Source organism: Pan paniscus, chromosome 2, assembly GCF_029289425.2.
Source record: "Pan paniscus chromosome 2, NHGRI_mPanPan1-v2.0_pri, whole genome shotgun sequence".
NCBI lineage: Eukaryota > Metazoa > Chordata > Mammalia > Primates > Hominidae > Pan > Pan paniscus.
This window is the reverse complement of record NC_085926.1, coordinates 122,444,391-122,459,157: the sequence shown is the minus strand read 5'-3', so window position 1 is coordinate 122,459,157 and position 14,767 is coordinate 122,444,391. Positions and strand designations below refer to the sequence as shown.

Genomic DNA, 14,767 nt, shown 5'->3' with positions numbered 1-14,767 from the left:
CCCCTGGGCAGTGACCTACCCCAGGTCTTCTGTGCTCTTTCATATAGAATCTCAGCTAGTCCTTCAAAATCCCAGGAAGTAGAAATCACTGCCTTCATTGCACATATGAGGAGATGGAGGTATGAAGTGATTAAAGGACCACTCAGGTCATGCAGCTGGTACCTAGTTGGGGATTGAATCCATACCTGATCTGAAAACCCATCCCCTTTCTTTTACATCACATTTCCTCCCTGCAGGAGACACTACTGGCAGCCCACCCAGATCCCCTTTCCTGCCAGGGCACCCATGTCCCAGCTCTTGTGCCTGTTGGCTGCTCACAGCTCACAACCGACACAAACGGCTGGCCCCCTTGCCTCAAGGCAGGGCAAACTCCATGCAATTCCTACTGCAGAGCTCTGGAAGGGACCAGCCTTCACTCCTTCCCCACTGGACCCTGCTTCCCTTCCCTCTTTCCCCCCCGTAGGAGCACATCCTCAAATCACAGGCATGGGAATCTCAGTCGGAGACTGCTTCTAGGGGATGGGACCTAGGGTGCTCTCCTTTGACCTTTGAGTTGTCCTAACTCCATCCCTATTCTGTTTTTGTTTTGTTTTGCTTTTTTCCTATTTGTGAGCCCATTTAAGTAAAGACTTTCATTTTTCTCTCAGTCATCTGTCCTCCATAAGCACTAATCCCTACAGGGAAAATAATGTCTTACATCTAATTCAAGTCCTTTCAGTTGCAGCATTAGCCCACTTTTTCTCAGAAGAAAAACCAAGCAGTCTTTTATCTCTGACGCAATTTGCAGAAGACTAGAAATGGCCATCCTTTCTCCTTCTGGTTTTCTATGTACCAGAATGTAAGCTGGAAGATGGCAGGACCTCTTCTCATTTACTGCTGTACTCCTAGCATGGAGAACAGCATCTGCTGTAGAATAGGTAGGGCCTCTGCACAGTTCATGAACGAAGTGGGTGGGAATATGCCAACACAGGGGCTAGGCGTCCCCTGGTGCAGGAAGTGGTTCCTCTCTCTGGCTACTGCCCTTGCATCTAGTGGCCTCCCAGTGTGCAGGTGATGAAACTGTCAGTTCTGATGAACCAGGTAAGGCTCTACAGGAGGTCTGTTCTCAGAAGGCTCCTGCAGCCAGGCTGCCCTGCCTCTTGTTAACTGGCATCATGCTACGGCTTATTATAAAGCAGCAGTGACACTGCAGGAATCCTTTGAATTTCCCCTTAGTTGGACCCTTACCATCTCCGACCCAAGCCTTTCTTCCCAATTGGTAAGACAAAATCTTGGTCATGACCCACTACATTGATGTGATAATTCAGGGTTTAAAAACCATTGAGTTATATCCGAAAATCTCAGGGGTTCTCCAGGTATTTCCCTGTTCTTCTTTGGCATATCACCATTATCAGCCCACATTTCACCTCAGCTCACATTGGCTTGTTACTGAAGTTCCTCTTCAAACCACACACCAGCCTGAAATGTTTCAGCAGTGTTCCTTCCCTTATAATTTTTTCAGAGAAGAGTACCAGCAAGTCAATTTCACTTCAATCTCCCTCTCTCCAGCCAACCCGGACATGTCTGAAAATTTATAGTGATTTTCAGATGGAGAGTATCCCAACTAGGATAGGTTTGTAATATTCCATTCAATAAGCATTTATTTTATGTTTCCAACATGCCTGGGCTAAATGGCAAATACATGCACTGGAACTATTATAGTGCAGACGGCTGCTTTTGTACCATTAGCTGGAAAGGATTCAGCAGATATCCATCAGGTTAAACGAGAAGATATTTGGCTGTCACCTCATTACTCAGCCCTGCTTGGCTAGAATTCTATAATTGTAGATTTCTTCTAAGTGTGACTGCAAAGCCCCACCATTTAGTAATGCACATATAGTCAAAAGACTATTTACAGCGGAATGACCTTTTCAGAAAACCATGAACTTACTCCTGGACAGAATAGGGAAGGGGGGCTCAGACCACCATGGAACAAAGTGAGCACACCTGTTTGCCCCTTAGGGAACTACCACTTTTGCATTAGACAGATGTAAGGTAGAAGCTATACAGATCCATTTAAGTATTGAACAAAAGCAACCCTGGAAAAGCTACTAATGCCATTTACTGAGGCACCCATATTGTGTTGTCAGTGTTTAATGTAGGATTAAGAATATTAGACTGTTTTCTCATCAAGAGAGGATTTACAGCTTAAGAAAACAGCTCAGCTTCTCTGCTATAGAGAAAAGTGGTTGCATTTCTTTCCCTGGAGATGTTAAAGAAGAGTCAGACAAGGAGGTTTCCAAGTTACAGACCCTATGTGAGAAATGAGGAGGGGTGTTGGGCATTGGTCTTCTGCTCCCAATCTTGTCTTTTTAGCAAGAATTTGGATGAAGCTGCAGAAGATGCATTTATCCAATATTGCAGAGCGATATGGCTAACACACTGGACAAGATAATTTGTATTCAATACATGCTAGAACACTGAGATGGAACTAAATAAGAGAAAATCTAATAGACATAAAGTAGTCCTACACCCAGGTTACTAAGTCACCTGCCTGAATAAGGGCAGTCCATAAAAAAGGGCATGGAGATTTTCTGAGCCAGCACTGGACACATATGCTAAACATGGCATACCCTCTTAAGGAGGATCCGCACATAGCAGCTAGTCCTGGAACAAGGAGCCATGTTTACATTAGTTAGAATACTTCTGCAGTATTATGTACCTTTTAGATGTATTTATATTTAGATGTATTTGTATTTAGATGTATTTATAGGACCCATTTTATGTAGAAATTACACACTAGAGTAAATCCAGATGAAGGCAACCTGGATGTGAAAAATATATAAATATAAGGAACAGACACAGAAACTGAAGACTTCTAATCAGAGATGATTTGGAGAAAAGATGTGACAAGCATCTTTCAACACTTAAAGGCTTAAGGACTGCCACTGGCAAAACGTGGTACAATTTGAGCATTAAAATTAATACGTGATGGTAATATATAACTAATTAAATAATAAAATAACCCATGAGCCAATGCTAACAGCAAATATCCAAACCTTAGATTCTAAGGGCTGGCAGATGGAAAAGAGAGTAAAGTTCTTTTTATAGACAGGTGAGTTGAAGCTACATCACTTTAGGTCTAGTACAGAGAAGAACCTGCTGACAGTTAATAAACAATAAAACCACAGGGCAGAACTAGTTCAAGCATTTTCAAAGACCCTCACAGTCTGCCAAATAATTGTGCAGTCTTATTCATAGTATCTAAACCTTTGCTTCCCCTCTAGTAAGAGTGGGAATTAACCTTTACTGAATGTCTAATGGTTATCAAGCAAATATTTTATGTAATCTTACCAATGACTTAGTGAGATAGGTATTATTATCTTTGCTTTACAGAAAAACGAAGGTGCAGTAACCTATGCAATGTGACACAGAGTGTCAGAGCTGGGATTTGAACCTAGGTGAATCGAACTCCTTCCACCACACCACAGCATACGTAACACACATGGAGTGGTTGGAGGAGATCCTGGAGCCGCCACAGCTCCCCAAGTTGGTGTGTCATGGCTCGTTAATGGTTATGCTTTCCTCATCTACTCAGCCAGACAGGGAAACTACTACTGTCATTCCTCTGGATTGTAAGAGGAAGACTGGGGCATTTTTGTAGAAGCCTACTGTTAGATGAGTCTGAATTGGGTGAGCTGTCTCCACCCCTTCCCCCCACAGCACCCTTGTTTGCCCTTCTGTTGAATATGAGTCAGTTTACCTGTATCAGTCCACTTTGTTATTTTCCTTTTTTTCAGAGACTGTTCATCTGACCACTTAGAAACCAGGGTTCCCTGGCCATCTAGTATAGTCAGGGGAAAATCTGACACTGCTGATAACGTCTACAAGTTCAAACATACCAATGAATGATTTAACGGAAGAAGAAAAGTGCAGTCACGGAGGACACATGGCTGCCCTGTTATCACTGTTTTGTGTTAGAAGAGTAAGAACATTTAAATTACAGTGCATAGTCCTAGACTGATCTTCCCCTTATTTTGAAAGTGTGACTATGTCTAAGGAATTTTCTAGGTTTTGTGTACACACATAACATAGAATCTCCTGACCTGCTCATGTCTCCTAAGGCCAGAGAAGGTAGTTGGGATTTGATCTTTCTTTAGCATATTTAAAAATACAATGTTCATATATCTGTCTGCTTTCAGACCACTGGTTTTAGCTGCCTCTTAATCCTGGAGTTTCCTGAGACCAGTCATTTTGCCCCCTCTATTTATTTATTCCACAAGTATCTCCTGAGCCTCTACGTGCTGCATGTCAGGAGTACGGCAATGAAACAGACAGACACAGCTCTTGCCTTCATCGGGGCTCAATGACCTGGCTATTGAGACAGACATGAAACAAAAAACTACATAAGTAGAGATTCACACTCAACAAATAGTCCACATCTCTCTACAGCATCCAGCACAGAGCTTGGCACATGATGGGTGCCTCTACATGAATATGTGAGCACTGTTTCTGTGAAATATGCAGAAAAACTGACCAGCTGAGTTCATCCTAGTATCAGGAATTCAATGCTTTGACTTTCAGAGTGGGGGAAAACACGAAAAATCAGGAGATCTGTGTTCTAGTTCCTGCCTTCCCACTAACTACTAGAATTGTCTTGGGTGACTCACTTAGTTTCTCTGAGCCTGCTTCCTTACTTGTAGAATAAAGTCTAAGTACTAGGACCCCTCATTAATAGTAAAATGGCTGCCGTCAAAGGTCTTCTAGTCCAGCCCCACATACCTTGCCAGAAAGACAAGGAATAGCTGGAGCTGAGGTCTTCCTAAAACAAATGGCTCTAGCATAGGGGTCTGTGTCAAAGTCAGAGCTGCTGGGAAGATGGATTAGCAGCTGGAAGGGATGAATTCCCTGGACCATGACACTAATAATCTATGTCTCAACATGGGAAACACTGCACTTGACTTACCACCCACTGACTGTTTAAAGAGGAACACTTTTTATACACTAGGAACACTAGGTTATATTTCTAGACAACAGGTCAGAGGAGACAGGAAATTACAGAAATGGTTTTTCATTGTATGTTTTCACAAGTGGAAAAAAAACTAATTTTCCATCCACTCTGATAGTCAGTAGAAAATGGCTTAAAAACTTGAGGGCAGTTGTCAGAATTACCTTGAATGACCTTGAGCACTAGTCTAAAGCATGATTAGGGTGATTTGGCACCATAATTTCAGCAGGTTCGGGGCACAGTCCCCACACTAAGGTCTCAATAGTTTTTTTCTCCCAGCAAGAAAAAATAGGAAAAATCCTAATGAATGCAGATCATCTTTAAAAGAAATACCTATAACTTAGAAAACTAAGATGAAGCAATGACACAGCCTGCTGTCTGAGCCTGAAGGAGCAGGCCAAAATACTAGGTCTGGATAAACTAGGGACAAATAGTCTTTGGAAACCCAGAACTTCATTAATAAGATCACTAACAGGCAGCAAAAGATCATCTCATACTCTTTGGATTCTAGAGTAAGCAAATGAGAGTAGGCTCAGACATGGACCCTTTCCTCCCCCTGCTACAAATTCCGGCGGTTGCATTCCTCACCTAGCTGGGGCAGATACACAGAGCCTTTGCTACAGTTTCTTTTCTTTTGCTTTCCCATCAGAGCTACTAACTTTTGCTTACTTGCTCCAAAATGTTAGAAAGCAAGTAGCCAGGCTTTCTCACACAACAACTACACCCTTCGTATACCACTTCCTGGTCCTCCTGTCTCTCAGCAACTGAGCCCCAATAATCTGGCCAGAGGAAAGCATCATTTCCACTAGAGTCCCTTTGGATAACAGGCTGCTACCAAACAGCATCTCTGTGGCCATTTCCCAAACCTTTAATCTTGGTCTAACTTTGAGATGAGCTCTTCTCAAATCACTGTAAATTTGAGCCAATCACAGCCACTAAGGTCTCAGGACACTATTCCAACTCAGCCTCACTGAGATCCATCCCCCCAGAAGGCACAGCAGCCCAAGAAGCCCAGGTGGGGCATCTCAGAAAGAGAAGAAACCTAGACTCCCTCACTGCTCAGCCTTCCCACTTCTGTTAAACTCTCCCAATGTGAGAGGTCAGCCTGAACCACCGCAGTCTTCCATCCCCTCAGACCAGATCTCGTGCTGGGACATGCCTCCTCCAGCCCTGTTCTTTCCCCCTTGGCTGGCACAAAGAGACAACTGGCTCCTGAAGGTAGGATCCATAGTGAGAGAAATTCTCTAGGGGTACCTCTCCAGGGGTGGTTGAGCCATCAAGAAGTCTCAGGGGAAGGAAGGTTAGGACTCTGTCCTACCTTGTCACTGTCCACTGTGTTCTGAGAGGTCCTAGAAGCAATGGAGATGGTGTCTGGTTGGCTGCTCCCATCCCCCTGGCTGTCAATATCCTCCACTCCATCCCTGCAGGAAGAAGAGAAAAAAAACAGGGGTGGGGGTGGGGGGAACCATTGTGGGTTTAGAGCACACAAGGATTTCCGGTTGGGTGGGCAGAGCAGCGCCTCAGCACTTTCTAGCAGGGATTTGTCTAAAATTATCCTGCTAAAGAGAGTGGCCCTATGTGATTTTCAGTGATGTCACTTCTTGCACTTAGTAAACACATAATCACTATGTTGATAACTAAATGCAAAATGACCCCCTTCCCCAAAACTCCTCCAGCCCATGCTGCAGAGGGGGTGTATGTATGTGTATATATATATACACACACTTGGGAACGGGTCTGTATGTAAGAGGCAGTAGGAAGATATATATCCTACTTAGAGCCTAGGCTTCTATCCAGGTGATTAGGTCATTTTAATAATCCCAAATTCAGGGTATTCAAGTTTTTGTACATGCTGTAATTAAGATGAGGGTTCATTTACAGCTGGCCTATAAAGAAAACAGAAGTGATAAGATTTCTTCTTCTTTTTTTTTTTAAGATGGAGTCTTATTCTGTCACCCAGGCTGGAGTGCACTGGCATGATCTTGGCTCACTGCAACCTTCACCTCAAGTGATCCTCCTGCCTCAGCCTCCCAAGTAGCTGGGTTTCCACGTGCCTGCCATCATGCCCAGCTAATTTTTGTATTTTTTTGTGGAGACGGGGTTTTACCATGTTGGCCAGGATGGTCTCAAAACTCCTGACCTCAGGTGATCTACCCGCCTTGGCATCCCAAAGTACTGAGATTACAGGTGTGAGCCACTGCACCCGGCCAAGATTTCTTTTAAACTTGAGTTTCTTCTGTTCAAGAAAACAGGTTGTGTGGAATATTGTCTCCAGGGGATATTAAATTTGGGAAATTCCTGATATTAGACCTTCAACTCCTGGGTGTGGAGAAGGAATTTATTGCCTTCATCTGGCTGGGTTTTGAGGATCTCATGCATGTTTATAATGATTTCTTATCAATACAGAAGGCCAAGGCATTTTCTCAAAGATTGGTGAACAGTCACAGGTTCCACAGCAGCTTTGGAGCCAGCTGTGCTTCTGTGTGTCAGCTAAGGCCATCTCCTGAGTGCACCCCTGGCATTTAGACCCCTTCCTGGGCCCTGGACCACACAGCTGTCCCCATGTTCTTTCAGCTCTCCAGCTGTAGAACTGTGCCCCCATCCTGTACCAAGCCCACAGCCATGGCCAAGAGGGATTGGATGTCTGGAAACTGATGAAGGCTGCAAGGTCTGTGCCAGGAAAAGCTGGGGGAGATGTGGGGTTGGAGTTGGGTGAATTAGCACAGGAAATGACAGCTTTTCCCCAGGGGGCTTTTATAAAAGACACCCTGATGCTGCTTGTGGAGAAGTAATGGCATCAGGGGACAGGGAAACTGAAAGCCTGAGAATCCTACCACATGAACAAAGTGCCACAAATAACGAATTCACCTCAAAGAGTCTAAATGATTGCACTCTGGTGTATGTGTGAATGTATGTGGATGTGTGTGTGTATGCAAGTACCCATGCATGTGCACATGTATACACACAATGTCTATTCATCATAAAAAGTATTTTCTCCCATCCAGAACATTTCTAAGTCAACTGCTCTCTCACCATCATTTGTGGGCTTGGGAAATGCCAATTTATTTTAATAACATAAGCCACACATTCATAGGAAGGAAAATCTGCTGTAAAAAGACTTTATGTGACGCATTTCAAAACCAAAAATAAAGGACTTTTAGATCATCTGTTGTTTTGGATTATCTGGGCCAGCGCTCCCCACCATGTGTAGACAGTTGAGAGCTGGCTGTACTTTCTGCTTCCCGCTATTCTGGCCCATGGTGGGCCCTTCTGGTCCACTCCAGATGAAGCCACTTCTGGGGGGATGTGGGGAGGCCACCTAGGACTGTGGGTAGTATTCCCCAACCAATGAACTCCTCTATAAACTGTCCCCATATCCAGGAATCCAAGATAACGGAATTATAGACTGTTTGGTTATTCTCTGCAGAGTATGCCAAGGTTTCTCACCCACCCATCTCAGGACAAGAGAAAAGGTGGGAGCAGAGAAAAGGTGGGGGCATTTCCAAGATATGCCTTTCCCATGTTCTGGAAATGCTCAAACTCTCCTACTATAGGAAAAAGGGGCTATGTCAGGGTAAATAAGCCTAGTCAGCCTCACCTGAGTATCCTCTTTCACTATGATCCTAGACCATCATTTCTTTGTAATTGTTTCCTTTCTAATTTCTTTATTAAAGTAGGGATTCCCTGAGGCATGGCCTGTCTCCACTGCTAGACTTTAGTCCACCCCCTCCTTACCTGGACTCTGGACATAGATAACTGGCATCAAAATGACCCCTTCACCAGAGCAGTTATAATTTGTCCATGCAGCACTGAGGAGGTGAACTTATCCTGGTCATGCAGGTCTTGGGGCTTCCGCCCCATGGAGGTTTCTCTACCATAGTCACACCCTTCTTTTGGCTACCACCTCACTCAGGACCAATGCTGCTGCTGCTTCATAGGCCCTGAAATGGCTCCCTACCCTGCTTGTCCTGGTTGGTGCCTAAGGGTCAACTAAATCCTCCAGATTTATTCCATTCAGGTACAGGGGAGGGGGGAAGAACCTGTTATCACCAATGACCATCTCTGCTAGAACCCCATTTTTTTTTCTTCAAAATGTATGTGAAGTTTTTGTATGCTTTCTTTGGAACTGTCCCCCAAAAGAGTCATTGTAAGTGTAGGTGTCACATGGAGACTTGGGAAAGAAATACTTAAGAAGTCATCCATGGGTTTAGAGGAAACTGGGATTCAGAAGCGTCCAGAAAGATATAAGTCCTCTTCTGCCCAATGACATTGCTTATCATAGGTGAATGAAGGTGAGGTCTCTGTGGGGGTTGCAGTAAGACCTGCAATGAAACCACCACTCCACACATTACAGTACACAAAGCCCTTTGACTATCCAACCAGTCCAGAGAGTTCCTCCACTCTAGGGCTCATCTAAAGTCCCCTTTCTTTGAATTCTTATAGAATTGATGATCCCTATATGTGGTTCTTCCGGTCTATTTCATGTGTCAGACATGACTATTAGATGGCTCTTAAGGGAATCGACTCATCTTACACTTCCTTTTATCTTGTAGAACCTAGCAGAGTGTTTATCATATAAGAGGTGCTCAATGAAGCCCTGCTGAATTTGACACTAGTGAGATGCTTAAAGATCAGATGACTCATCCTAGGTGGAACTCACAGGCCTTCTTGGAGAGTGCCACCTGCTGGGCACATCCCCCTTCAGAAGCAAAGATTCATCCCATTCCCGCACCCGGAAGCCTGTGAGGCAGGCAGTGCTGGAGGGAGAGGTGCTGGTTACCTCTTACTATTGTTCCTCTGTTTGGCTGGTGTTTTGGGGAGCTGAAGTGGCTCCTTTAAAGCGCCTTTCAGGTGAATGATCCTTTCTTGAATCACTTCTCGAATGTTCTTGATCCACTCCTGCTTGGTTTCAATGTTGGAGGCCTAGAGTGCCACAGGGAGAAAGACTGAGAACCCCAACTCCCAACACCTTACCAAAAACAGTTCTCAACCCTCCTGCAGTCTTCATCTGTTATTTTCAAGGATTCCAAATGTCTGGGGAGTTTATTTCTCATTTCATACTTATGACTCTTCAATACCAGAAACAGGCTTCTCCAACTCCCAGAACAGTGCTCTGACCTCAAGACTCAATGCAGAATTACTTGTATGGAAGTAACTGTCAAAGTATTTCATAACTCATAAGGCACTGACCAATCCTGATATCTGCCCTGGAGGTGGAACAGTATCTGGAAGTTCCCCCTGGGACAGGGATTAACACCTGGGTTGCTAGATCCTGGGGAGGTCTTGTGGGCACTGGGAGGGGCAGCATCTACTTCCCAATCAGTATGGATATATGTCAGGATGTTCACCTAGCATGGCTCCACAGACTTGTACTGACTAGAAATCAGTCCTGGGTTTGTGGCAAGCTCTGTTAACTAAAGGCACTGCTATCATTTTATGATGATCCCATTTGTCTTGGTAGAATTTTTTTTCTGGTAATTCTGCCTCACAACAGGTAGCAGCTATGCTGGCAGTTCAGAGTGAATACATGTGAAGCTTTTGTCGGGGTTGGACCATTTTTTCCTTGGTGATGGGCACTTTCCTGACAAGCAAATGACTGCTGGGAACTTCATCATCTGCATTATCGCTGCTCAGACAGGCTAACATCACTGCTGTGCCCCAGAGAGCTGCAATGACTCCTCAAGGCCGTCTTCTGGTGAAAGGCTCCCTCTTGACATTTCTCTCCATCAGCATGGTCCCCATGCTAATGTGATTTAGTAGGGGTTCAAGAATGTAGGTTCCCAGGGAATAAGGTCCATATCTTATACATAGTTATCCCCCACCACACTAGGCACTATACCTTTTACACGGAAGCTATTTAGGAAAAAATGTCAAATGAATGTGGAGCAAATCAAGGTGTCTTTTGTCAAAGGGTCAATTGTTCTTGCCACTTGAAGGAAGAGATACGGACAGAGCACAGTTTAAGTGGGCCTTGCTGAGCTGGCCCCACAAGCCACTCCCTGCTTTCTTCCCTCTTGGTCACACATGTGCATGCACTTGAGGAGACCATGCGTCTTTGAGATTCTGGGTCTACCTTCATGATAGAATTTGCTTCTCAATGCCCATGTGATGCTGCCATTCCCAAAAGAGGCCCATGGCTCAGGAGAGTCTCTGGGCCTTAGCTTTTAGGTGTCACTTGCCCACCCCCACTTCTATTATCCCCGACCCTAGTTTGTGCCTAGCAGAGAGCAGTACTTACTTTCAGCACTGTTTTATTGTCTGAGGATGGGGTGCGCCCAGACCACAAGGCGAATTTGCAGGGATCGCCCTCCACGTGCTCGGTCACACCCAGCTCTGAGGTCTGTAGACAGGAAATGCCTATGAGAGGCGGGGAAGGGGAGGGCAGTGGGGAAACTTAGGGCTGGGGTGGGAAGGGAAAGGCAACAAAGAGGAGAGGACCGAGGGAGGGGCTTCTGTCAATCAAACTTTAACAGATTGGATATTCTGTTCATCTACCCAGGATGGAAGGACCTACAGGCACGTGCCTGATTAGCAGGTACCAGGGAGGGAAGGTGAAGAGGGAGGTGCTAAAAGCAAACAGAAAGAAGAACTGTGAACTCTACAATGCAGACGTGGGAGGTGAGTGGGGTGCTTTCCAAATAGGAGACATTTTCATTTGTCCAGGATGGTTTTGGTGTGGAGGCCGGGGAGGAGATGAGATGAGTGTGTCCAGATCCCTTCCTGCCCATGGGTTCTATGAAAGCAGGGAGTCTTGTCTTACCCCACCTGCCCCACCTACCAGTAGCTTGTTCTTGTAAACATATTTCGTGTGTCCTGAAGAATCTTTGATCTCCTTGCTAAAAACCAAGGAGATCTCAAAGAGGAACAAGTGCCGCTCCCGCCCCTTCCGGATCAGCGACTTCGGGTCCCACACTTGAAAGGCATCCTGGAGAATCAACTCCCCCTGCACATCCAGGTTCTCGTCGAACCCTGAAAAACATCCATTTCCACCCTGTGGAGTTTCTCTACTGCCACAGTCAGGGGGCCATGTTCCACTCCCCTCTTGGAGAAAGGCCTCTCTTATTGTTAGTCCTCAGTTACTGAAGGGTTTTTTTCTCTCTGCTAACTCCAGAGACTGCTGAACACTTCCATAGACATCTCTGAGAATTGCAATTAGATCTCTCCTGCCCCCTTCCTGCACCATGTCTTTTATATACATAACCAATATTAGTGGAATCTCCTGCAAAGGTCCTATGCAACCTCACATCTTCACACACCCACAGCTGGCCTCCTGCAAGGGCAAATCCCATAGCTCCTTTGTCCTCCACAACTTTCTACTGTTCCTGACTTGCAGCTATGAGTGGGGTTGAGGACAAACACTGCCTGACTGAGTGTCTTCAGCTCCTCTTTATGTGTCATTCATTACCTTAATTCTTCTTCTTCTTATTATTATTTTTTTTTTGCAGTGGCATGATCGTGGGTCACTGCAGCCTTGAACTCCCAGGTTCAAGTGATCCTCCCAGCTTAGCTTCCCAAGTAGCTGGGTCATAGGTACATGCCACCATGCCCAGGTAATTTTTGTATTTTTTGTAGAGACAAGGTCTCCCTATGTTGCCCAGGCTGGTCTTGAGCTCAAGTGATCCTCCCACCTTGGCCTCCCAAAGTGCTAGGATTATAGGCATGAGCCACTGTGCCTGACCTACCTTAATTCTTATATTCCATTTCTAGAATTCCTCCCTTTGATTACTTTGCACAAGCCTTCAACAGTTTATATTTATACCACTTGAAGTTTTTAAGAGATGCTCTCAAACTTTAGTGTGCATAAGGATCACTCGGAGAGCTTGTGAAAACAGAGATTACTGCCCACCCTCCAACCTCCCAAGATATTCTGATTCAGTAGGTGTGGGGTGAGTCCATGAATGTGCACTTCTGACAAGCTCCCAGGTGCTGTTGCTGCTGCTGGTAAACAGACCATGCATGGAGTAGCTGGATCCAGAGCATAGGTCAGGGACAGACTGGAGGAGCTGGGTACTTGCAGGTACTTCCAGGGTGGGGTGGAGGGGAAGGTACAAACAGAGAGGAAAGGAGTGGAGAAAAATGTCAACAGGAATACATTGAGATGGTTCCTGCTCAGCCTAGGGAAAATAGCCAGGGCTCCTTTGCTCTGGTGCTAAGGATGGTCCGGGAAGTATGGAGACCGTATCAAGTCTCCCAAGGTGGTGTTGGTGGTATTGGCGGAGTAGGATGGAGTCCAGAAGAGAAAAAACAGCCCACGTGTTTACATATTTGAAACAGACTATACACATTTCCTTTAGCACCCATTAAAAATGTTAAGTCTTTTTGTTTGTTTGTTTTTGTTTTTTGAGATGGAGTCTTGCTCTATCGCCCAGGCTGGAGTGCGGTGGTGCGATCTCAGCTGGCGGCAACCTCTGCCTCCTGGGTTCAAGCAATTCTCACACCTCAGCCTCCCGAGTAGCTGGGATTGCAGGCATGCGCCACCACCCCTGGCTAATTTTTGTATTTTTAGTAGAGACGGGGTTTTGCCATGTTGGCCAGGCTGGTCTGGAACTCCTGACCTCAGGTGATCCACCCACCTTGGCCTCCCCAAAAAATGTTAAATCTTAACTCATCTAACAAATTCCACCCCAGTATGGCTGCTCTGCCCACTCATTCTGCAGTGTTAAGACCACTTTATTGGAATCTTACTCTACAGGTTTCTGGTCCCAAGAAGATAGCTTCATCTGACTGAAGTCTTATCAGAGTTCTTTGGCTGGACTTACTAACCTTCTAGGAGGACAAAATGCTGGTTGCACAAGAATGTGAATGTATTTAATGCCACCGAACTGTACATTCAAAAATGGTTAAAATGGTAAATTTATGTTATACATATTATGTATATTTTACCATAATAACAAAAAAAGAGCATAAGGCTGAAGATGGTATGTTTTGTGTGTATGTGTGTCTGTGTGTGTTTATGTGATCAGGCTTTCTATTCATTGTGATGACCAAGGCAATGTAATGCAGATGCTATGCAGACTAACAAGACTGCTGTAGGTTGGAAGCTCTAGCACACCAACAGTGAGGGTGATGGCCTGTCCTGGACTGTCTCATGGGCAGCAACATGTCCACATAACCTCCAGTGGCTTAGGCCTGGTCCTTCCTAGAAGCAGGGTGCTAGCCAAATTGGTCCTTGTGGAGCCCCTCTCACATGACAAGGGCCTATGTAACTATTTGTCATTTCTTCTCTCTTCCAGCCTTGCACCTTGTCTAACTTCATGCCACTTCCCTCCCATGATACAAGCTCCCCCGTGTCAAGGAAGAGAGGAGGCTTCCCCAGTGCTGGGAGGACAGCTACCTTCCAGCATGCTGACATGCATGGCATCATTGGCTTTCTTTGGGACACTGAGCATCACCTCCAGGCCATCCTTGAGCTCCCCTTTCCCTTCTTCACAGCAAGTTAAAAGTTCCTGGGGAAAAAAAAGTCCGGACATAATTAGGGCCATCTCCCCCAGCTTCCTCCCACCACCTAACCCAGCAAGGAAATTATAGACCAGCTTCACTCTCTGTAATGGTTCCCTCTGAGCTATAAAGAAAGTGAGGTGGGGTAAAAGGGGTTATCTCTAAGAATTCAACCACTACTTTTCTCCCACACTGAGCATTCTTAGCCCAATCTAGCCCAAACTAACTCAATCCAACCCAACTCCCAAATGGCTTGACCTGTAAGGCAGCAACTGAGGCATTCTCTGTCACTGGACTGCCCTCTTAGAGAAGGGACTACCCTGGCAAAGCACGTGAACAGAG

The 14,767-nt window shown here is 45.3% G+C and overlaps 1 protein-coding gene across 27 annotated transcripts in view; it reads right to left on the bottom strand.

The window, feature by feature from the left end:
- KALRN (kalirin RhoGEF kinase) overlaps positions 1-14,767 on the bottom strand; it is a 692,638-nt gene that overhangs the window by 228,212 nt on the left and 449,659 nt on the right. For all 27 annotated transcript variants that reach the window (XM_034957211.2, XM_034957212.2, XM_034957221.2 and 24 more), the window contains 5 exons: positions 14,322-14,433; positions 11,766-11,956; positions 11,226-11,327; positions 9,768-9,910; positions 6,306-6,408 (listed from right to left, as the gene is read on the bottom strand). In XM_034957211.2, coding sequence (XP_034813102.1) covers positions 6,306-6,408; positions 9,768-9,910; positions 11,226-11,327; positions 11,766-11,956; positions 14,322-14,433 — 651 coding nt within the window. The remainder of the gene's footprint in view (positions 1-6,305; positions 6,409-9,767; positions 9,911-11,225; positions 11,328-11,765; positions 11,957-14,321; positions 14,434-14,767) is intronic.